Consider the following 24,221-nt stretch of genomic DNA (forward strand, 5'->3'; position numbering starts at 1 on the left):
AAGCTGTGACATTGTAAGTTCACCTGTTTAGTAAAGCCTTAAGTTATTAACAAGCTTGACTGACTGGTGACGAAACTTGCATTGTGACGACAGAACCGAAACAACACGAACTTACTTTATTTTTGAAACGACAAACGTAGTCATGGCAACAGTAAGTAAATTGTTACGTCAGAGTCGATGGCGTCACACGGTACCAGAAACGAAAAGTACCGCGTCACTATAGTTGTCATGGCGACAACAGGACTATTATTTGGAACACCAATCAAAACGCACGGAACAATCACGTGATTCAAGCAAAGCGAAAAATCATTCGGGTTTATGACGTCATAAGCGCACCTTGAGGCTCTGTTACGTCACGATGGCAAATAGTCACGTGTTCATTAGTTTGTTAGTTTGAGAAAAAAATAGGTAAAATAAAAATTATTAGTTCAATCGGATGCTTATGACAATAATGCTCTTTGACGTAATAAAGGGGGGCAGTTGTTCACTGAAGGCACATTGCCTGTGTGACGTGTAACCACGTGGTACAGTGACAGCCAATTAAAAATCGCCACGTTAGTACGACGCCTGCGTCTCCACACGGTGGCGCTACAGACACCTCTTTGAAAGGGGTGTGGCATTCGGACCACGCCCATATACGGCCGTCTGTGATTGGTCAGATGTTGGTTGTTATTTTGGTGACTACTCTTTCCCGATCCGAATCCATCGATGACGGAGGTCGTCGGTTCCGGTTCCTCTTCTGGAACTTGCTAACCTCTTTATCGAATACCTCACCGGATCTGAGCGCGGAGACAAGATCGTCGAACTCTCCTCTAGCATCTTCCTTCTTCCCGACTCCAGTCTTCCCCTTCCTCTTATGTTTCGTGTTCTCTCTCTGAAACATAAAGATAGGCTGTTATCAAATAAATATTATTTGGCTGTTTAAAAACTTATCAAATAATTTTTTATAATATTTCAAATAATCAAATATTTTTTTCCTATGCAGTAAACCTCAATGTAGATGCAAAATCATTTGTTTGAACACTTTAGTGACATTTTTATGAAATGGAGATTAAACAAAAAAACAGCAACGTGTGTTTCCAGCCCTTTATAGACTTTCCCCCCAAAAAAATATTGGACATAAGCACGATAATGGTATCAAGCCCTAGCAACCGCTCCATTTAACTGCACGATGATAGCCATAACAACCGCTCCTCACCTCTATTTCCTGCTTTCTCCTCCGCTCCTCGTCGTCTTTCTTCTTCTTCATGGCGATGTTCTCTTTCTTGGCGTTGTTGAAAGTTTCCATGAACGATGTGAACAAACCGAAGAACTGGTCTGGCTGAAGTTTGTTCGGATCTTCGGCAAATAAGTCGCAGATTTTCCCGAACTGAAAAACGAGAGAAACTGGTTATCACGGAGTTGTAAGTCGGGCCTCGCCTGACTTTACACTCTGTGTGAGTATTTAAAAAATATATATTTAAGTAGCTAATAGCCAGTTGCTGGACCTGACCTAATGTCAAACAGCTCTAAAATGCCTTAGTCAAGACCAATTGTCTATTGTGTTTGTTGTCTTGGTCTTTCATGAGGCTTCAATGTATAGGCCTTGCAATGCATTTTCGGGTTTGGGCCGGGTTTCGGGCTTGTACTTTCGGGTTCAGGCCCCAATTTCAGGCCCGTTTACAACTCTGGGCCACCATGTTAAGTCACATTGTGAACGCGGTAAGATTTTACACTATGCAGTTTATGCAGCTCACAACCGAGGGTAGCTGATATTGGGATGACTTTTCCGATTATTTTGTCCTCTGCGTTTTATACATTTTCTGTTGCATGTCGACTTTACTCGCCATAATTTTATTTAAATTTCTTGGTGTATAGACTTCACTTAAGGGTGGCTGATATTTGAAAGTAACCCCGGATATGTTTTTCACCTCTGCGTTTTCATACATCCATTGATTAGAGCCTCAGGAAAGACCAAGATAACAAACACAATAGACAATTGGTCTCGAACAAGGTGTTTTAGGGCTGTTTGACGTCAGGTCAGGTCCAGCAATTGACTCCTTAGCTGGTTATTTATTTAAAAAAAACTGACACAGAGTGTAAAGTCAGGCTCGTTGTTTTAAAGAAACCCAAGCCCGAACCCGGTCCGAAAAGCCCGGCCTAATTTACACTATGGCGTGGCTTACGATTGATGGGAGTGAGTTACAACAGCAGCTCTACACGACAACTCACCCGCTTTTTGGCCTCAACCAACATTTCTTCGAGTTCAGTGAAACCGAAAGTTGCAACAGTGACGAAGTCGGTCATGACAGGAACGAATTGATCCGCTGGGTCGTTCTGTCCCGCAGCTACCCGAGCTGTCTGTAATTCCAACTCTGTCTTCAACCCCTTGAACCCGACTCGAAGCTGGGCGATGTCTTTGTCAACTTCCACCAAACTGTTGCACAAAAACATCTCACTTACACGAACACAAACCGGCGGTATGACATCACTATGACGTCACCTGACACGTGACGCCGCTTCCACGTGGCTGAGGTCATCGGCAAGGTCAAGCAGTTCGGGCGAGTTCTTCTCCAACATTCCGATGAGAAAATGCATCAGTGTGACGTTTCTATCACATATTATGACGTCATATGTAGATTGGGCAAGCCACAAAAATGTTATAACTGATAATTCTAAATCATGTAGCATATATTTGTTTTAAAATAAACAAATAAATTGAGCTCAAACAATTTTGTTATTTAACAAATCTCCCACAGGCAATAAAATGTAAAAAAGAAAGATTCTTGCTTCTGATCAGTAGAATATTAGACTGTTTCATGAAAACAGGTAAAAAGCATAAATCTTTTTTTTAATAACAGAAAATATGTGTGATAATTCAGCTTTCATTGTTGATCTTTGTGACGTAACAATCACCTATTCGCGCTGGATTTCGTGTCAGCGATTTTGTTTAAACTTTGAAGTTTGAATCCGTACGCGTTCCCTCGCTGGCCCTTGTTCATGTAATTCCCAAACGCCAAAACCAATTCGAGAACTTTCCGCATCTTTCTGCTTGTCTCTATTTCCTTTGTTGCCTTGACAATAGCTGTAATGACATCATAATTGCATTATCCAGGTATAGTGACTTCATAATTGCATTATCCAGGTATAGTGACGTCATAATTGCATTATCCAGGTATAGTGACGTCATAATTGCATTATCCAGGTATAGTGACGTCATAATTGCCTTATCCAGGTATAGTGACGTCATAATTGCATTATCCAGCTATAGTGACGTCGATTTTTGAAACTTACCGTCGACTTTTGGTTGGAGTTCGGAAATTCGCTCGTGGAATTTCTTTTTGTAGAAAAGCGCTTTAAGTTTTTGCTCGTAATGATGAATTCTGCGAAACAAAGAAATTTATTGAAGATTTGAAGTTATTGGTGCATTGGGTTTAAACCAGTGGTTCTCAACTCGTTTCAGGTCATGGATCACCAGTTGAATTAAATGAATATCGTGGACCAGTCCATTGTTAAGTAAGGATAAAGAAAACATCCACAACAAGCATATTGACTTAAATATATTCCTTCAATAGAGAATTTCCTGGAGTGATATAAAACAACTGACAGCTAACAATAACCGGCTAATAACTTGGATGAGGTGTTTTCACATTATATATTCTATAAATTACATGCAACCACCTGAAAAGTTGTCATGGACCACCAGCCCAGAACCACAAGTTTAAACCTCGTTATTGTGGTTCGTTTTCAGCATTTGAACCAGTAAAATAGTAAAGGAAAAAAAATGTAGAATATTTTCTTAACATACTGGCTCATTTCGAAGAGGAACCGATCAGCTCTGGCCATTTTGCTGATGTCAGATTTGTGTTCGTTTAACATGTCAACCTCCTCCTTCGTGGGAATATATTTGATCAGTTGCTCCAACATGTCCTTCTGTAAATCCTCGCTCTGTGTGAACAGAAATAGTGAAGAAATGCAGGGTGAATATAAAGAAAAATAGAAAGGTTTTTTTTCTTCTATATATTGCCACTTTATATATTCTACATCCTATTTACCAATTTACTATACACATCATTTAAACTGCACACATGATTGTTTTTGCAAGCAAAGGACTTTAAATTCAGTTGTTAGTTCAGTCATAAAATCCTGATAGTATTAAAGTACTAACAAATTGGCACAGCAGCAACAAATCACTTTTAACTGTTCATCAATATGTGCATGTATTCCTGTAGAAACCTTATGAGGTGGTAATGCAGACAATAACCCTTGAGCTTTCCGCAGCAGAAATGTTAAGTCACCCCATTTGTACTTAGTTTAATTTAGGCCAGGGATGGCGAACCACTGACCCACGTGAATTTTAGTGACCCAGTTGTAGTTTTAAAAATGTATGCTGATTACTGTAGGTAGGGTTACCAGACTTCCACGATTAAAAATTTAAATTCAACTAAAAAGGTTCGCCATCCCTGATTTAGGTGAAGCAAACGTTTCTAGGATGTTCATATTTTTAAGAAAACAAACTATTTGTGTTGATTACGTTTCACATAAATTTGTGGTCAGCCATTTCACCTTGTCGCAACTCAATACAGCCCGTTTAATGTCCTCATCAGGAAGTTTAAGTTTTGAAAGTAGGATCGTGCAGTTCTGTGCTCTTCTCCCGTCGATAACCGATAATTCTTTCACTTTCTTCACCGACAAATCTTCTTGTGAACCATACTTCTGCGAACCAGATGAATGTTTCAAATATTTTTTATCGTTTGAAACAACTACAGCAATTGTTTAATGAGTAAAATAACGGTCCAAATAGACGTAAAAAAACGACATGCTTGCTCATACCATCATCAGTGATATGAAGGCCACATCAGTTGCACCAGTTTGTATGCACTCACACATTAGCGCTTTTTAAGCCTATTTGGGCCGTTATTTTCACTGTTAAACTTATTAACAGATCCGTATATAGTGTTCGAAAGCAATTATTTTCCACGATTATAAGTCTGCAGTACAAGTAACCAGTAAGTTAAGATTATTTTTGTAAATTTATGTTTTGTTATCTGCAAAGCACTATCACAAATTCAAATAATTAAATATTATTACTCTTTCATTAAACACTTAATATAAAAACAACAACAACAAATAAACAGCGCCATAATAACTACATGAACATACACGGTGGTTATGCCTTTTCATGCAAATTACCACAACTGACCTTGTTTGAAGTGTTTTGTGGAGTCTCCTGTAGCCAACATGCAAATAGCAATTATGTGTTAGTGAAGCAAATATGATTTCCCCATACACAGTGATGGTAGTCAGAATATTTTGTAAAAAAGCCATAATTAGGTGAATTATATTTGTTATACCCATGATATAAATTAAATACAAACAATTTTATCAGCATTTTCAATATCCCTGCCCAATTATTATCATTCTTTCATAGTGGCTTCATGACCTTATACCTAACCACCATTATATTATCATCAAAGTATGCAAGGCCCGTTGAAGGCGTTATTTTAAATCAGCCGGTCACCAAGCATTCCCATATAGCAAGACACTTGGACCATATAATGTTCAGTTCACATTGCAAGTAATGAATGTTTATGCACACCAGCCAAAACACCTCATGCAAAAATCTAACAATGCTTAAATAACAGAATTAAAATACATTAGCAATAAATGACAGGAATCACAAAGTCTGTTTTGGGAGTTTCTAAATTATTAACAGGAAACTTATTTTTTTCGACTAAACATTGCTAAGCTAACTATCATCTATAGTGGAACAAATTTACACAGATATTCGCAAATTAGTCACATATACGAGCTGTGTTTTAATTTTAATCACAATAAGACCAGACAACATTATATTTCAGCAGGGTTTTATGTAAAGTCAAGTCATTGCAGTTGATTCATTGCCACCAGCCCTGCACTCATGCAATATTCATGCTTTCGCCCAAAACACCTCAGCAAAATAATTTTTTTCACCTGCTGACGTTGATAAGCTGAGAACGTGTTGTCCAAGTTTGGCAAGTCGATCAACTTAAAGGCCTGTGTGAGAGTGAAAATACTTTTGACAATATTAAAGTAAAAATCCATGTAAAGTTTACTTGAAAACATTTTAAATCGATTTTATGCATTAGTGTAGTTTTGTTACCTAGCAAATTTTATAAACTTTTCTTTGTTCATCCAGCAAATATGTACATTTACATTTACGTCATTAAACGCTTCAACATCCCATACAGGGTGCATTTATCAGGTAAATGACGTCAAAATGTTGGGTGACTTGTACATAATAGCCGGATAAATAAAGAAAAGGTTTTATGCATGTTTTACTGTTTCCAACTTAAATGCCATTCACACAACTGGAACTTCAGACTCACTTTAGCGTCGTCCAACTCCATCCAAATTGTCCCTGAAAGTTTATTCTCGGGAAGTTTCGACCAATTAAACGACTTCAACGGATTCGGGGCTTTCGGGATTTGTTTCTTTGGGAGATTGGGTTTGTTACCCCCTCCCATCGGGGGCGGGGGGACTCCCCCTGGTGGAGGGGGTGGGGGAATTCCCCCCATGGGAGGGGGTGGCGGGATTCCCCCTGGAGGAGGGGGTGGAGGTGGAATTGCCCCACCCGGTGGTGGAGGAGGGGCTGGAATGGCACTTGGGGGAGCGGGTGGGGGGGTCGAAAGTATCGATTGTTTCACGTCATCAGATATATTCCCACTTTTGATAATTTGTTGAAGTTTTGCTTTTTCCTCTTGTTCGTTTGCGATCTGAAAAAAGCAAAATAAAATTGTTCTGATTAAATTCTAAATTATTCACATATTTAGAAAAACTATTTTTTATGCATTTTTCGCCCAAAAACAGAAAACCTGTTTTTTGTTAAACTTGCTACTTCTAAGCACAACAAACAAAAACAAAACTACAACAACTTTGCTGAAATCCAAATCTGTAAGTTGAACTTCTACAAAAAAACTCTAAAACAAACAAAATAAATTGTTCCATGCAAATGTGGGGGAAATCACATGGTTTTGTGCCAACAGGAAGTTTAGAATTTTCAGTGTTTTTGTGAAAAGTAAAGATGTGCAATAAATTGAAATCAGACCAAAATATATATGAGAACTTAAGTTTGGTGCTGAAATCAATAATAATAGTTTGCTTAAAACTAGTGTTAATTTGGAAACAAAAAATTGAAATAACGATCAAAACAATATTAATTCAATCCACAACAAAATATTCATACAATACAGTAACATACTCAAATAAAAAAGCAAACATTTCTATTCATACTGCATTTTACAACATTTACAAGTCTGTAACTATCAATACAAACATAAAAACATGTCATAAATCATAATACAGCAGGTCGTTTACCAATCAACAAATTTTGCCGACGTTTTCCATTATTTTTTTGTGCTAATTTCACTAAAACATACACGATGCTAATAATTTCAAAAAATAAAATTGTGAAACCGAGTGCATTGACATGAACATTTCAATCACATGACAAACAGATGTTAATCACGTGAACTCATATCATGCTCATGTGATCTTACCACTTCATATACAGCTTCATCATTTGGAGGTTCACTGTAAATCCCTTCCTTATTGCTGGAAACAGACTAACACGGAACGGGAAGGTTAGAAGGGAAATGTTTGTATATTTGTGTGGATTTACAGGCTAGTTCGGAGAATTTAAAATGTTGGAGAAAAGCAATGATAGAGGGAAAATGGTTCATGTCAAGTTGCCAGGCTCATTTGGGGAATTCAATGTTTAGTTAAATAAACAATAATTTACTTTAAAGCTGTGAAATTCGAAGAAAATGATTTCTCATGGCTTTGCTTATCATGACTGGATGCTAAGCAACATGAAGGAAACTTTTATGACAACTTAAACCTTGTACAATGTGAGCCAATAAATGATAAGCTGCAGACAGTGCACACTGTTTCGACCTATAAGGTCTCATCAGCGCAGCTGGTGACGAGAGGTCGGCCTTTGTTTCCCAAGCAGTTGCTTGGCCATTGTGAGCCAGTTTCCTGTGGTGTATGCCCAGTTGTGGCATCGCACAATGGGTGATGCATGGGTTTTTACCCTGTTTCTCCCAAACAAACTGCAGTGCCGTTGGATGGCTACACTAGCCAATACAGCCTATGTCTCGTCACAAGACTGCACTGATGAAAACTTATAGATTGAAACAGTGTGCATTGTCTGTAGCTTTTTTGTTCAACGAAAGTTCTGCCTTGTATCATGTTTTAAACATTGAGAATAACATTACATGGAAATAACATTGACCCATCCTATACACAGAGCAGTTTATTAGTAAGCGGGTTTCCATGCAAAGCCAGCCTTGACTAAGCGCACCCACTAATGCAAAGTTTAATGACTCATAACATGAAATAAATTGACTTATGTTGATGGTAGGGTTTTACAAATTACAAAGCAACAACATATTTTCAAAGTTTTCCACAAGCTTCGACTTAAAATATGTCAAAATAGGAAATCTTTGAAAAAGTAGTAAATATTCCGATAATCTGTTTAATACCAATATGTTTTTCCTAATTATTATTATTTTTTATTCAAGACCACTTTTTCGAGGATATTATAATCATAATTTTTACTAACCAAAGCTTAAAATTTCCTGCCTATTTGGGCTGGAATATATTTACTGTTTTTGATTTTCTACAATACACTATTGTATGAAACAACAGATTTAGCAATATATGTAAAAAATCAAGAAAACTTTCAGGGCAAACAAAATAAAATGCTTAAAGCAAATTCAAAACTAAATTGTTGTTGTCATATTTTACTTACAGATTTTCTCAATGTGTCGACGTGTTGCGTCATCTCGGTTAACTTCCCTTCGGTGGTTTGCCGATCTTTAGTTTCGGAGTCGAGTTTTCCCTTCAGGATGTTGAGAGTCCGCATCAAATCCTCCTTCTCCTGGACTTTCGCTTCACATTCCCTCTCCTTGCGATCCAGTTGGACTTTCATTTCATCGTGTTCTGCAACGGACAAGCAAGATTGGTTAGGAACGAAAAACGTGACTTTTGTGAGAGAACCCATCACTGGTAAGGAACCCTGTGTTTTGTGGCAGTGAAGCAAATTAGAGTGCAAAAAAATCAACCAGAAAGAAATGCCGGTATCAACTATTTTGTCAGGGTGAAGAATCTAAAACTAAACTATTCTTTTTTATTTTAGATCAAAAATAAGCAAGCTGCATACAATGCACACTGTTTTCCCACAAGATGTAATCAGTGCACACTGGTGACAAGACTTAGGTTGTATTAGGTAATGTAGCCATCTTACGGCACTCCTGATTTTATAAAAAAAATAAAACACAACAAAAAAGAAATGTTGCTGGATTTATCCGTATATTATGTCAGGGTGAATGCAAGTTAAAGTATTTCATTTTTGTTCAAAACAAAATTAAAACATTACTTTATCACTTTTTTTGTTGACTCAATAATAACATTGCATGAGATCTGAAAAGAAGCTTTCAAATCCATTATTTTCCAAATCCACTTTTGTGTTATATCAAGAAATATACCACTTTTACTTCAAACTTACTTTTTCTCATTGTTTCAGCTTGCTCTTTCCACTTTTTGATTTCATTCTCATCCACCAGCCTTAAAACATGATGTTTGGTAACAAAAAAATTATGTACATTAACTGAGTGAGACACTGAAGATGCTTTTTTTAGCGAAATATATTTGTTATTTATAACATTGTCAACTGATTCCAGCCTGGAAATAAAGATTTCCCAACTTGTGATGTATACATGTATATAAAGGTAGAAATGGTTGCAACAAAAGAATCAAAAAACAGAATTATAACCCAAGGCCATAACTGCAGATGTTTTTTCTCTCACAGTTTAAGAGAAGGTTTAGTTTTAAGGTTTAACTGCTCTGTGTCCAATGAGTATGAAATTTTAAACCAACAATATGTTACACAACCAGAATTGCGTATATTTCACAACTCACAGTTTAAGGCATTTCTCCAGGTTGAAATCTCTGAGAAACGAAACGTCTGGATCGCTTCCGTCAATTTTTTGTAAAGTAATTTGTTGAACGATTCGATCGAACAATTGCCAGTGGAACGGACATCCTCCTCGGTTCACTAAAAGTTGCGCAAAAAATCGTTTTAGTAAACTGCACTTCCTATTGTCAGAATCATACAGTTTTGCAGAAATTTAGTTTATCCAATTGAAAGAGAACAAAATTTTGAAGGGACTTAATCACTAAAGATGTGTAGGAATAAAAAATGTCGGAAACTTTAAAAAAAATTAGGAAAAAAATGTCAGAAACTGTAAAAAAAATTAGGCAAAAAATGCGTAGGAATAAAAAAAATGTCGGAAAATGTAAAAATGTGTAGGAATAAAAAAAAATGTCGGAAAATGTAAAAATGTGTAGGAAAAAAATTTGCATGAGTTATTGACAAAGTTATAAATAATGTAAATGGGCAGAGAATCCAGCAGGCAACCACCAGTAAACACCAGCAAGTTTTGTTGGTTAACTTTATTGTCTAACTTACAGGGCAACAGCATACAATGATGAAGCAATGACAGAAGATTGGGATAAGCTTCCGTGAAACAAAGTTTTTTCTGGATGAAGTCGAACATTTCACTCGCACTTTTTGTGTCAACGTGATGCTGAGAAAAAATAATGGAAATGATTTCCATGAAAATCAACTCTAGGTAAAGACCATGATATAGTTTATTAGACCCTGGATACCACAAATTAAAAACAAGTGAAGATTTAACTTGAAAAAATGTTACCAATTCAATGTGTGTTATTCTCCTTTGTTTTTTTATCCCAACTTTGTTGGCATAAAAAAATCAAAATCAAGTTCATTGATATGTGTCTGTGTATTAACAACACTTGTTATATTCACCAACAAATTGATATGTGTCTGTGTATTAACAACACTTGTTATATTCACCAACAAAACAGTGTTTTTATGCAACCCTGCTGAAGTTGAATTAGGTCCTGAATACCATATATCGAAAAAATAAGTGCAATTTTAACTTGTCAGCAATACAATGTGTGTCACGTTTCTTTGTTTTGTTTTTAAGTTTGTTGGCATGCATCTGTCTATTAATTCAATCATTATATCCACCAGCAAAACAGTACATTTAAGTTTTTTCACCTTCATGTATCAGTTTTATGTGTGCTTTCAACCGAATATTTATCAAATCATCTTACCACGTCGAATCTTGAAGCAATTTCTTCCTCATCTTCACTACGGACGAGTTCGAAAAAGTCGAGATGTTTGTTGAGGACGTCGTTCTCATACTCACGGAGTTGAACCATGATTGGTTGGATTCCGAGCAGGAGGAGTTCGTAACGGAGATGACATCGAAACTCAAGATGGTCCTGTCAAGAAAATTTTGAATGAAAAAGAAATATTTGTCAACAAACTATTTTTTCCAACACGTGCTCAAAGTTGAGTTGTAGGTTAATATTTCTTTACAAAACCATCAGAGCAAGAAAACATATTCCTGTTGAGAAAATTTTGATGTGAAAGAAACATTTGTCAACAAAACATGCAATAAGTCAGATGTTGTGCGTTAAAACCTCATCATGTAACTTGACAGAACAACAAAACATATTGCTTTCTAATCATAGATTGCTACTGAATCAAGTAAAATCAAAACAAGCAATAAGTTGTATAATCTCTGTCTTAAAAAAACCCGCAATTCTTCTCAGTAAAAAAAGTTGTTTGTTTTTGTAGTGTAAAAAATATAATTGATCTAGTATCTAGTAAAAGTAAATTTTGAATGTGTGATATATCGAGCATGACAAAGACAAAAGTGGAATTGGGTGGAAAAAAGCAACTTTCCGATTGCCAAATATGCACATAAAAGCCTAAATACTTTAAATTCATACAAGACAAAGTTTGGCTGTCTAAAGTTTCTGTGTGAAACATTTAAAGGTCAAACGAGGACATTAAAGGGCGGCCACATTTGGCAATGCAATCATCAATTGAAATCCGGCAAATCTCTCCAAATTAGTACAAAGTCTTGATGTGACATGTCAAGTGAAAAGCCCTCAGGGCGAGATTTTCATCACAAATTTGCCGCAGTTGTAAAATGCCAGACATTTCAAAGTGAGCCGGCACAATGCGGATTATTTGTCAACAGACACATCATTGTCTTTGCTGCTATATTGGAACATTTAAACTTCAAACATAAACAAAATGCTTTTTTCGATTACTGCAGGTTTTTAAAAACAGTCTTTGCTGCATTAACATTTAAACTTTTACCAAAGAGCTTAAAATATAATGTATTCAAGGGGTTACTGCTGATTTTTAATTAATCTTTGCTGTATTACACTGATTTAAGCTTTTTTAATCAGGAGTTACAAATTTAATAGTTTTTGTGCAACTGTTGGTATTTTAGTTGTTCCCACCCCCAGCCACTGGGGTGCTCCTGTCAATTCAAACATGCACACAATCATATTGTTGCAACACAATCCACACCAACTTTAACCTCACCTCTCCAGCCCCACAATTGACGAGGGCGTTCAGAAACGACATCGCTGCAGTTTTGAGTTCAACTTCGAAAGTGTCGTCTTCGGGGGAATGGTGACTTGCTCCGAGCTCATTCACTATGTTCTGCAGAAACAAAACAGAATTCCAAGGCCTGTTAAAAAATTATTTGAAATAAAAACGCTGCCCACATTTTACCAGTGCATCTTTGGCATGGCTTTTTAGAACTTTTTACAAATTCAGCTATATTTCGAAACAAATGAAATACAGATGGATGTGTGATATGACTTTTATTTTTATTTAAACTGCAGTTTGGTATTAAAAGTTAAATTAAGGTATAAACTGTATTTTCAGTGGAAAGTCAGGGATAAAAAACATTAAATTCTCAACTTACATCGTGTTAAATAAAGAATCCATTTAGTCTCGCATCAAACAATACACAGAGTTGTCTTAAATATCAATTATGCATATTACATCAAAAATTTACGACATTCATGGAATAAGATAAAACACAACATGAAAAATTGATGCCCTGTTGTTTAATGCATGAGAAGTTAAAAGCAATAAAGCGATGTTTGGTGACAAAAGTGCTGGAAAACAAAGTGTGGGGCAACCAGGTTGAACAGGTGCAAATTTGAATATGGTAAAAAATGGCAAACGTTTGGAAATCTACTGGGCCATTGTTTTGGGGTCAAACACATACACAGTTTCCACACTGTTTTTGTGATGTTTTAGGACAATATTCCATTTTATACTTAGTTAACAGTGTCTTACTAAAATACAACAGAGTTTAGGCAGTGGTGGGATTCAAATTTTCTGTCAGCCGGTTCTATCACAATAGTCATATTTTCCAGCCAGTTCTGTTACATAAAGTCCATTGACAGTGACCAGTAATGCTAACCGGTTCGCTGATCTCATAAAATTTCATAAGACGGTTGTATAGAACCGGCTGAATCTCATCACTGGATTTAAGGGATAATAATGTGATGTTATGATAGAACTGTGTATGTGATAAATGTAAGGGAATATGACAGAAGTCAAGTCTTAATGGCAAAACAGAGTTAGAAGAAAGATCCACCCGACAATATGTCAACAGAGGAAAGTTTAGGGAAACATAAATAACCATAAACAGTGGATTATGAAAAGCCTCATATCACGTTACACAACCACGTACAGAAATGTAACAGTGTGTGTGGATATATTAGGTGCAAAATGATACTTAATACATCCAGCTGGTGTCAGGCAAACAAAGCACATGACCTATTATTCACAGCTTGTTGTAACAAATGCAAAGAATAGGATTATTATAGATACAAGATTGTAAATATACAACTGTGCTTTTACAGAAACTGTCCTGAACCAACACATGCTCATCGCAGACAATTTCAGTCGCGGATAATATATACTAAACTGAACCTCCCAGTAAACTTAAATCAGTCGGTGTTTTTCGTTATGCAATGTAACATATAAAATATCGATTTTGCCGAGTTGTAACAAACACTCTAGCTCAGTGGTTCTTAACCTTTTTTTCTTACTGCACCCCTTTTAAATCACCAATCAGTTTTCGCACCCCCTGGGTTTTAGTATTTATTTAGAATAGACCTAGCCAACCTTAATGATTCAGCATCCCGGCACCCCTTGGGGGTGCGTGCACCCATGGTTAAGAACCCCTGCTCTAGCTGCTGAAACAATTGGAAGCTTCAGTTCTTATTCAAATATAATAATTGGTAACATTAGTATTTATCAGCAATGGCTGGGGAAATATTTCTTGTGAAATATTGTTACCTGAAATCTTGTGCGTTCGTGGGCAAACTTCTGGAAATGTAGCATTGCCTCTAGCACCCTCTTATGGCCACCTGGCACAAGACAAACTGCTCCAAGAATCTCAAGAACTGCTGTCTTGGTTCTCAAACTCTCGCAGGATAAACTTTGGGCGATGACATTGATTCCTTCTGGGTGAGCCAGAACATTCGCTCGTCCTTGCTGTGAAGATAATTTCATGAGGTGATGAAAAATCAATTTGCTTACATTCATATATTTAATGCTTAAACGTGTTCATAGCAAAATATATGTTTTTATTCGATTATATTTTCTAGTACCGTATCATCAGAAAAGTCTGTAGAAGTAAATAGGTTCATGGAAAACAATTTTTCATTTATGTTCGTGGCAAAATGTTATATTTTCTAGAAACAGCATGATTTTGAGAATTTCTTTTTTGTAAAAGTAGACAGGTCAGTTGAAAACAACTTATCATTCATGAAACTTATTTTCAGACAGGTAAATCTATTTATAGGCCCTGGTGGGAATCACATTGAACAGTGCACAAAATTGTTACCAGCAAACCTACATTCAGTATTTGTTCAACATTTTTAGGTTTTGGACATTCAAATAATAGTTTGGGGGTGTGTTGCAGAGAATTTTTTCGTGAAAAACAGGAGAAAAATAACTTTTAATACTTGATTATGTCACAAACAAAAAAAGTTCCAAAATTTTATTACCGTGTTATTCATGAGAGCTTTTACGCAACCGATGATGGAAGTGTGAATCCGACTTTCTCGGACTTCTGGGGCCATGTTTTTGAGGAAATTTAAAATACACGACAAGCCATCGAGTTCAGTGAAGCGGATCACAAATCTAAACAATACTGCATTGTTATGTCATTATCCAAACAATGGAAAAATGTTTTAAGACGAGGAATGTTTGTATGCATGAGTGGTTCAAAGCTAAAATGTCGTCAATAATGTTTAAATTGTAAAAAAGTCAAAGAGATATGAAAATGAAATAATCCAATTATAAAATTGTTGTCAAAATACTTGCATTAAAAAATGGCTTTGTTTGTGTGTTATGTTCTAAAATGACTGACGATAATAAAATAGATTTATTATTCGGGCAAACATACATTTGCCATGATATTAACTTTTTGTAAAAAAACAACATACGGATGTGAACAATCTAGTTTAAATGTTCACCGCAGTGGTTGAGTTCGTAAAGCTGACTTCAAACCATCGACGAGTTTCAATCTCATTTCAATCTCTTCCTCATCGTACATTAAAACCATGATCTGAAAAACAATGGAACCATGTAATATTGAAGAACACACACCCCTGATTTAAGACTCAACTACATCACACTGTCTGCAGTATCAGTGATGCTGGAGTTCCAGGGGAATGTATGGATAGTGTATCACAAGCAACACAAAATGTATTACTTGCCAAACTAGGATGCCCAGAGTCTGTCTACTGTTAATGCCAAAACATATGCATACAAAACATTTTGAAGTTGAATGCCGAATTAATCTATGGCATAAATTTTAAACAAACACTTTCAGGATGAGATTGATTGAGTCCATCGCATGCAGTGGACCTTGGGTGTGTAACATAAAATATGAGGACCCCAAAACAATAAACAGGGATTTCCCAGGAAAAAAATATTTTCAGGAATTCATAATGCAATGACTGGATAATTAAAAAACATTTCCAAGAAACATGAAGTGTGTCTACTTTTTCATTAGAACAATTAGGAAACATCTGACAAAACATATCCCAGAGTCGGACAAAAACATATGCTTACAAAACATTCTAAAATCCATTAGGAAACATAAAAGGTGTCAACTTTTTCATCACCTCTTGTTTTATAAATTATTTCCGTGAGTGTTAAGTGGGACACCACATCACCACATTACACAGTCGAGTGCACAGGATCAGTTTTGTTGTTTCAATGACTGCTTGAAAGTTTGATAACTAACAAATCAGTGGAACCACCATGAAATCAACGCTACAAAAGTTGGACACAGTAAGAAAAAAGCAGAAGAATCCATGTGGTTTCGGCAAATAAAGATGGACTATTGTTGCTCTCAATTTGTTCAGATTCCTAATATAGACAGGTGAATGGGGTGCAGGGGGTAAAATTGTTGGGGTTAAATAGGGAACAAATAAGGAGAGGGAACCAAACCCACAAACGATTGTGATTCCTCCAACCAAACCACAACAACAAAAAGCGGAACACTCGCGCAAGGACAAACACTGTTTATGACATCATAGTACCATTGTATGTCGCCCCAACCTCGGCAGGTGTGTTTGCATTGAACGTATTTCAATGTTACAACGTTTTTGTCTGGATTGCAAAACTATCATTTAGAAAGTAACGTTTTTTACACTTCGATTCATTGTGGTGTCTAGAAGCGACGAAGTTTTTTACGACCAACTTTAATCAATGAGACATCGCCATCCCTGCTGCAAACGTGGGAATTGTGACAAAACAATTCACACCTTTACGTCACAATCGGGACAAAGCTCCACAAAATTCATCACAGCAAACTGCGAAAGTTGTCATAGCAATCACAAAGTTGTTGGAGGAAAATTGTCGGGTGGGAATACGCATAAATACCGTGTATGGAAAGGCATAAGGGCCATTCGTACCTTGTGTGAAAAGGCAGAAATGTACAGTAGTCGAATCAGTGACACAAAACTTCACGAGAACTTTCCCGTGACCTTTTCACTAACAACGCTAGGTTTTATGACGACATAACCTGAATTGTTACGAGATAATGAACTTGTGTGTCAAATAATTGGGGTGATCAGTGCGTACGTAACAACTGAGTAAAACAGAGATTTTGTTTACGTGAAGCGGGTTCGCTAACCAGCTTCGTTATTCCGGGATTAAAAAGTTGCCGAATCGATCAAAACCCGTTTGAAATTGTAAGCTTTCGTGGGAAAACGCGCGTTTTCAGTTAAAACAGTGGTTCCCAACCGGCGTGGAATTTTAAAACTTGAGGAGAGGAATTTACTTTAAATAGACTGTGAAGTTGATATAAAGGCCCAGTTTTATTTGATCTTTGTTTGGTTTAGCATCTACTACGTAGTGTATTGGGAAGAAATCAAAATGCGTTAAATTGTTAAGTGAGGAATTCGTCGATAAAGGTTGGGTACCACTGAGTTGAAACTTTATTCACCGCGAATTGACCACGGACGAAATTAAATTATGAATCATCTGCGAAGCTTGCATCCAATGTCTATGAATCAAACCAGTATTAATAAAATTCACAAAAAATTGGAAAAAATACAACGTCGATAAATGTGGGGGGGGGGACATCGTGGGAATGGGAGGGATCATATTTTCACAACGACTAAACATTGATCGGAGAACAAACAGTTAAATATTTATGTTGCTTCTCTACAGGGTTTTTCATCTTCGTTCCATTTAAACGGGACAAGATTGTTGGAATTCAATTAAACGCTCGATATTTGTCTGATTTAAACCACAATCTATAGCAGGAGGCGTTTGTGGAGGGGTTTGTGTCTGGGAACAACTGTCTGTCTGACACAAATGTTCGGGTGGAATTTAACTGACACAGGAAAAATTTAATGTTGCTGGGCTCACGGAGAAGTAAGTGTTCATACCAGTAAACAAATAAGGCAAGATTTTTAGTTCACAAATGTATCATAACGGACGGTTAGGCGAAGTTTGTGTGTTAATACAAGCGGTGTTTTCGTTGCGTTATGACAGGCTTAAATTTAATTCTTTTTTCCCTTGTTTATCGTGCACTGTACCAGTCGCATTCAGTGTTATTTACCCTGATGAAGGCGACCTGTATATAGGACGTCGAAACGTCGGAATAAAATACAATTGCCAGAAGAGCTCGATAAACTTGACAAGCAATCAAGTTTGTATGTTAACACAACTATTCCCGCCAATCTATTCCCTGTTGCAAAGTTGGTTTCATCGGAACTACGAATAATTCACCAATAAAAGTCGCATCTACCAACACCAGGCAATGCAGAATTTCTTAACATTCCCCCAAGACAGGAAATCAAAAGGAAGTTTCGTCACAAGGGCATTGTGCGCTCATAAACAAGCGAAGACAATGCGAAATAGTGGAAGTATAACTACAAGAAGTGTAGGGACGCATTACAGCCTTTCATGTCCCGCCCCCCCAGCAATCCTGATCAAATTACCGCCCACCATATGCCAGCCTGGCGCGCTTTCACTGCGGTTCATGCGGTCAGCAACAGTGCACCGCACCAATCTGTGTGAGCGCGCCCGGAAAAGGTCACGTGTAAAACGAGACGCACAAAACATTCGCGAACTAGATACATTGTAGGTGTGACGTAATAATGCGTGATTGTGTTTTGGGTTCAGAGTAGGGTAAAACTGATTGTGTTACGTAACAATGCTTCGACAGCGCAGCGATTTGCAGAGGAAAAAAATTCTGCATTTTAATTATGACAACACAGAAAATAATTCCATGTCACTGTGAGTCAAAAATGGTTAAAACCGGGTCGAACAGCTAATATCACAAAAAACGTTTGTTTGTGTTAAAGGAACTCTGAAATTTTATTATTGCAGCGCGTCTGCCATCTTTCCACCGATTGTACCCTCATCTTTGTCGCTTTTTAACGTCTGAACGTTGCGCAGCTATTTCGGGCTTGGTGGATATTTTAGCGCAATTGTGCTGCTACGATTTCCTTCACCCGGTGAAATAAACTCAACACAAGTAAACGTCCGCGGGTTTCAGTATCTGCGGGTGAATCACCTGAAGCGATACCCGATAAATGGAGTCAGCACAAATAAACATGACTCATCAATCTAAACATCCCTACTTATAGTGAGAAATGCGATGATCAGATTCCAGACATTTCACAACGATTCAGACATTTACGAAACAAGCAGACAAAACCGAGGTGTGAAAATCAACGTGAATGACGCAACATAATTACGTCATGTCTACATAACAGAAGGGATAGACAATGACGTCAGCGAAGTTTACGTCCGGTTGTGTGATAAAGTTACGACGTATTGTCGTGTAAATAAGCTCCGCTCACCGTGCTCATGGAGTTGAGTCGGTCGATGTAGTAATCCGGCCAACTCGTCGCCAACTTATTCGGGTCTTCTTGCTCCTGGAAAAGTGAGAAAAAATTCAAGAAATATTTTACGCACGTTTTGTGGCGAATTTTACAATAGAGCTCTTCTGGCAATTGTGTTTAGAAAGTGCGTTGACATGAGACACTCGATTGCGAGGCACATGGTACACCTGCATTTCAACCATGGGTGCATCAGGGAAAATATCTTGCCGCGCTCTTTGCACTTTAAACCGTCTGACAAAATACAATTGCCAGAAGAGCTCTATAAGGTTGATATTATGCCTGGCAGCAACAGCTTGTATATTTTTGTGGTAAAACATTTATGACAGATCTCGAACGCAAGGCAATAACCCAAATCCAAGAGTTTGGGCCAAAACTCCTCAGAAATAGAAACACATTTTACCAAGAATTTGTTTTTTTAGGATCCATATATTCCTGTGCCTACAAACTCCGGTCTTGCGTAACGTTAATCCACATAATATCGGTGTCAAAAAAAGTTTAAATGTTTTAGGTGGATGTGACGTCACTCAAGGTCATGACATTGTAAACCGGAAGTGGTTAAATTGCTTCTAAATTTAAAAAACCTAAATTTCGGCTAAAACATTCGAGTCGGCAATGTGAGTTGGATTCCAGGTTGTTAGTTCCAGGTTGTAGGTTCGAATCCCACTGCGTGTTAGTCGGTTGTCACTCAACATTTGCTTATAAGCGGAAGTACCGGAAACTTACGATGTGGGTTCGGGTCGTGACTAAATTTTATCCGCACACTATAGTTATACGAGGCAGGCAACAATGCTTGTGATTCGACTTTCGGCGGATTCTCCACTGAGCCTGCGTAACTCAGTTGGTAGAGCTCGAGTCCCGAAAAGACTCCTGTCGTGGGTTCGAATCCCACCGCAGGCTAGAATTCTAGTCTGTGCCTTGCCATATGTTGGTGAATGCTTGGTAACCGGCTGATTCGGTATCAGGCCTTCAATGGGCCTGGCGTACTATAATCGCAATATAGTAAGCAACGAATTTGGTCCCACCTTTTTCTTACTACAGTAAATATGCCACTGTTTCTCCGGTGTAAGGTTGAACATTGCTTGTCTGTGAGGAGCAGGAAGGTCAAGTTCGTCCTGAAAAACAACAATAAATTTCACACTTTGGAAGTTACATGGATTCAAACTACAGAGCACAACGTTAAACTGCTAATTCCTGACGAAACGTGGAAAACCAGCGTTAGAAAGTGAGCAGTTTACAAAAACAAGAATTGTTTTATTAAAGAATTTGATGCAGAAGTATTCTAATCAAGGTTTAATGAACACAGCAGGTTTACAAGCCAACAGATCCCCCACACGTAAGTGCAACATAACATGGTGGTTTCACCGACAAAACGTCACTCGGAGAACTTTGTTTCTGGACGTCCCAGCCACAATATACGTAAGTTGAACATTTTACATCAATGTTACGATTTCATATTTACAACTTAATGGCCTAACACACTTGGCGTTACAGATGACATCGGTTCATGTTATAGAAACGTCACACAATCTATCGGTGTGTAAACAAGGTAAGTTGAGATGACGTAAGCCAACCTTGCGCCAAACCCATGGCGGGCTTTGCGCAGCTGTTAGCAACCTTAAGTGAGCGATGTTTGTATTCCGCTAAATAAAGTTTAGTTTATTGTGTGAACTCTACAATCGGGTTTCTCAAGCGGAACAATGTTGTCTGTGCGTTTTTTCGGGTTTAGGATTAAGTTTGAAATAAAACGGGCTTAATTGCAACTCGGCTTTAAACCTAAACGCATTTGCTTCTACAAATTTAAAACAATCCAACTTTTTACAAACAAATAAAAACATCATGTTTGGATTATAATTCAAGTATGCGAAATATTATATCAGAAAGCTCACACATGGATTTGTGTAAGCGCTCCGTGCAAAATGTTTGAATCATGTAATTCGTGTGACAGGATTCATGTTGTAAATATCGGCGTGCTGGCATTTGAAAAGTTCCTCCACATTCTTGCAAACGCCCGAGTCACGTTCCGAGAAAAACTACAAAGAAATCGCGCTCTCACTACAAACGTTTGTGACGTAATAATTAAACCGCCAATTTTGGCAGTTGGTGGTTTTTAACCCAATTACAGCAGGCACTTTGCCAATACGGAAGATGTCGATGTGAAGTCTCAACCAGCAGCATAAAATTGCAGTGCCGGCCTCTCCTACATATAAGACAACACAAGTGCAATTTCTGCACAATACAAACTGTAAACCAGAATACAAATACCTCCTTGTGTAACGTGATAATGACCACGTCGATGCGATGTAACATTAAACATTAAAACGAGTGAAAACACTGGATTTGTAAATACGAAATAACTTTAAAGACCGGTTAATGTTGACTCCTTTTGTTGCGTCACAATGAAACGTGCCATGCGAGTACGATGTTTGTGTAACTTCCTGTAAAACCGGGAAAAGTGACATGCTAATGTTACCCGAGTTTGTTTGCTTCTAAAAACATTTACAAAATCTTCCAAAAAACCTAAAAATACCGAAATATTGAATACTCAATAAAGTTCTATGAAAGGTTTTGCGTGAGAAGGTTCTATAAATTGGCCAAAAACTTTTTACGAGTACATTGTGTGAAAACTTGTGCGTTTCAATCATTCGCGATCCTCGACTAATTGTTGACGTTTCCAGCAGACAACAGGGGACTGTGACGTCACAGAGGATAACAGATGCGAATCTAGATCAGACGCTTAATCCCGAGAGAGAAGTTTAAATCGGGGCAGCAGAGTTAGGCGAGATGGCGACTGAACACTCACTACTTTCAAGGAGGCGACGCGAGAACGTCGAAACATGCCGGGAATGTCGGAAAATATCAAAAATGTTTCGTTCAAAACTTTAACGCAGTTCAAGTGCAAATAGTAAATAGGAAACTCCATTTCTTTTTGAAATTGTGACCGAACCTCAGTAATTATCGCAAAGGTTGGCCGCTAATATCACCCACAACAGCACGATACAGCTACATTCACAACTTTACCAATTGAATGCGGGTTTTGTAACGAAAAAGTAGATCATGACGCATAACGAGCCTATGCAGTCAATAATATACAAAACTTTAAGCGGGTTCCCTAACGAGCCTAATAAAGTGAAATGTTTAGGAAATGTCGAACATGTAAAATGCCGTTATACATTCCACTTCAAACTGCGGTATTTTCAACTCAACAAACGATTACAACGATTAAATGCCCGCAACCCGTTTACAAACCCGCTTTAAGTTTCTGCTTTGCAATGACTTCTGCCACAAACTGTAAAACAACAATTGTTTTTCGACTCCCGATACATCAAGACCCTTCAGTTGACTGTGAACAAGCTTTCTGGCGTCACAATTGCCACTTCAGGCGTCATAATCAACAAATACGTCATCTGTTATGACGACAAACAGTCACAATTCTTTGCTAATTGTTAGAACAATATTTCAACGGCAGTTTATCGTAATTACAAAGCATAGGATTTGAATGTGGGGAAATACTAACACTTAGTTTCGTGCCGTGTGAAGTTGATCCAAGAAATCATGTACCAGATGTGAAGCGAATCCCGCATGAAGCTCGTTGGGTAACCCGCTTTATGTGTAAAGTTTAAAGCACGACATTCTTTCAATTTAAACGCCAGTGTCGTGCATGATGCGGTTTCGCGTGGTATGTGTATTTCCTTCTAGGTTTATTTTTAACGTTTCGGGGTTGACAGCATTGGCAGCTAAGAATGGGCAAGGTTCGTTGTATTTTAAGCTGTGGTTATTTTGCATTGTGACGCATATTGTTGGGCACGAAATTATGAGCAAACAAACGACTGGCAAAAACGTTTTATGACGTGCGCACCACGTGACCGGGATGTGTGGTTTGACTCAGAACGACTTGATTTCACACTGATTGGCGATGTTTGCTGACACCCGAGTCACAACTTGATTAAGCACTTGCACCAAACAGTGTGCAAATATTAACCGGGTAAACACTACAAGCTCTGCTACATATGTTAATATTTTACAAGAGCTTGATTTAAACTGCAACGTTTCAAACAGGATGGCCAATCCCACTTAATCATAAATTGAAAGGTCACAAATAAGGTTTGAAATATAGAATACAGTGTGGTGAAAAACTGTTTACATTTCAAATTGCATCACAATTATAAACTGCACAGGTACTTCAAAACTTCCATTGCCATAAGCAGTAATGCTAACCGGTTCGCTGATCTCATAAAATTTCGTGAGACGATTCTATAGAACCGGTGCGAACCGGCTGAATCACACCACTGGACATAAGCATGGCCAAACAGCCTCATTGACTCCTCTACCTTGCATCATTCTTAACTGCAAGGCTTTAAACACAACTGAGCACAAGGTTTTACAAATTCCACCTACCACAAGCTCAGCAAATTTCTTTTTAAGTTCGCTTGGCGACGGCATCGGCGCTTCACTTTCATTCATCAGTGTTGGTGGGGCAACCATCAAATCTGTTGTCATGTCAAGCTGAATTTCAGGGGGTTCATCCGACCCCCCAAAACATGCTGCGAATATCCCACCTCCCCCGCCCCCCTTTCTCTTCTTACGAGGCATCTTAGCTGATAATCCGAGTTTCAATGATATTTCTTCACATTAAATTTCACCAGCAGTTCAGGAGGCAAATTTACAAACTTGTTTCTTAAGTTTACGACAAATTTGCTTATTTCACATCCCAGTAACTAAATATAAACAGAAGACATTTACAGTTCAGATTTCATTGCATACACAATACACATATAAGCCACTTTTCACAAACTTGGTATTTGAGTTTACAACAAATTTTCTTATGTCAAATCCCAACAACTAAACCAAAAACAGAGCACAATTGTAAAACAGATTTCTTTGTTAGTGCATGCAACTTTTCAGTCACTTGT

The 24,221-nt window shown here is 37.7% G+C and overlaps 1 protein-coding gene across 2 annotated transcripts; it reads right to left on the minus strand.

Annotated features, from left to right (window-relative positions):
* Window positions 1-101: 101 nt before the first annotated feature.
* LOC145213752 (disheveled-associated activator of morphogenesis 2-like) lies at window positions 102-24,047 on the minus strand. Of its 2 annotated transcripts, XM_080082139.1 has the most exons (24): window positions 23,707-24,046; window positions 20,334-20,423; window positions 19,270-19,344; window positions 15,418-15,509; window positions 14,947-15,082; window positions 14,234-14,431; window positions 12,455-12,574; window positions 11,164-11,334; window positions 10,493-10,610; window positions 9,943-10,078; window positions 9,530-9,588; window positions 8,774-8,964; window positions 7,518-7,583; window positions 6,348-6,734; window positions 5,953-6,015; window positions 5,183-5,209; window positions 4,546-4,695; window positions 3,788-3,927; window positions 3,274-3,362; window positions 2,896-3,064; window positions 2,483-2,590; window positions 2,212-2,416; window positions 1,199-1,369; window positions 102-874 (listed from the first exon to the last, which is right to left on the minus strand). In XM_080082139.1, exons 1-24 carry the CDS (start codon window positions 23,899-23,901, stop codon window positions 656-658), a joined length of 3,375 nt encoding a protein of 1,124 aa, XP_079938265.1. In that variant the 5' UTR covers window positions 23,902-24,046; the 3' UTR covers window positions 102-655. The 2 variants fall into 2 exon arrangements, with proteins under 2 accessions (XP_079938265.1, XP_079938267.1); XM_080082141.1 differs by lacking the exon at window positions 7,518-7,583 and having other exon boundaries at window positions 23,707-24,047.
* Between the last annotated feature and the right edge of the window lie 174 nt (window positions 24,048-24,221).

The sequence above is a fragment of the Phallusia mammillata genome, chromosome 2 (genome assembly GCF_965637545.1).
Source record: "Phallusia mammillata chromosome 2, kaPhaMamm4.hap1.1, whole genome shotgun sequence".
Lineage (NCBI taxonomy): Eukaryota > Metazoa > Chordata > Ascidiacea > Phlebobranchia > Ascidiidae > Phallusia > Phallusia mammillata.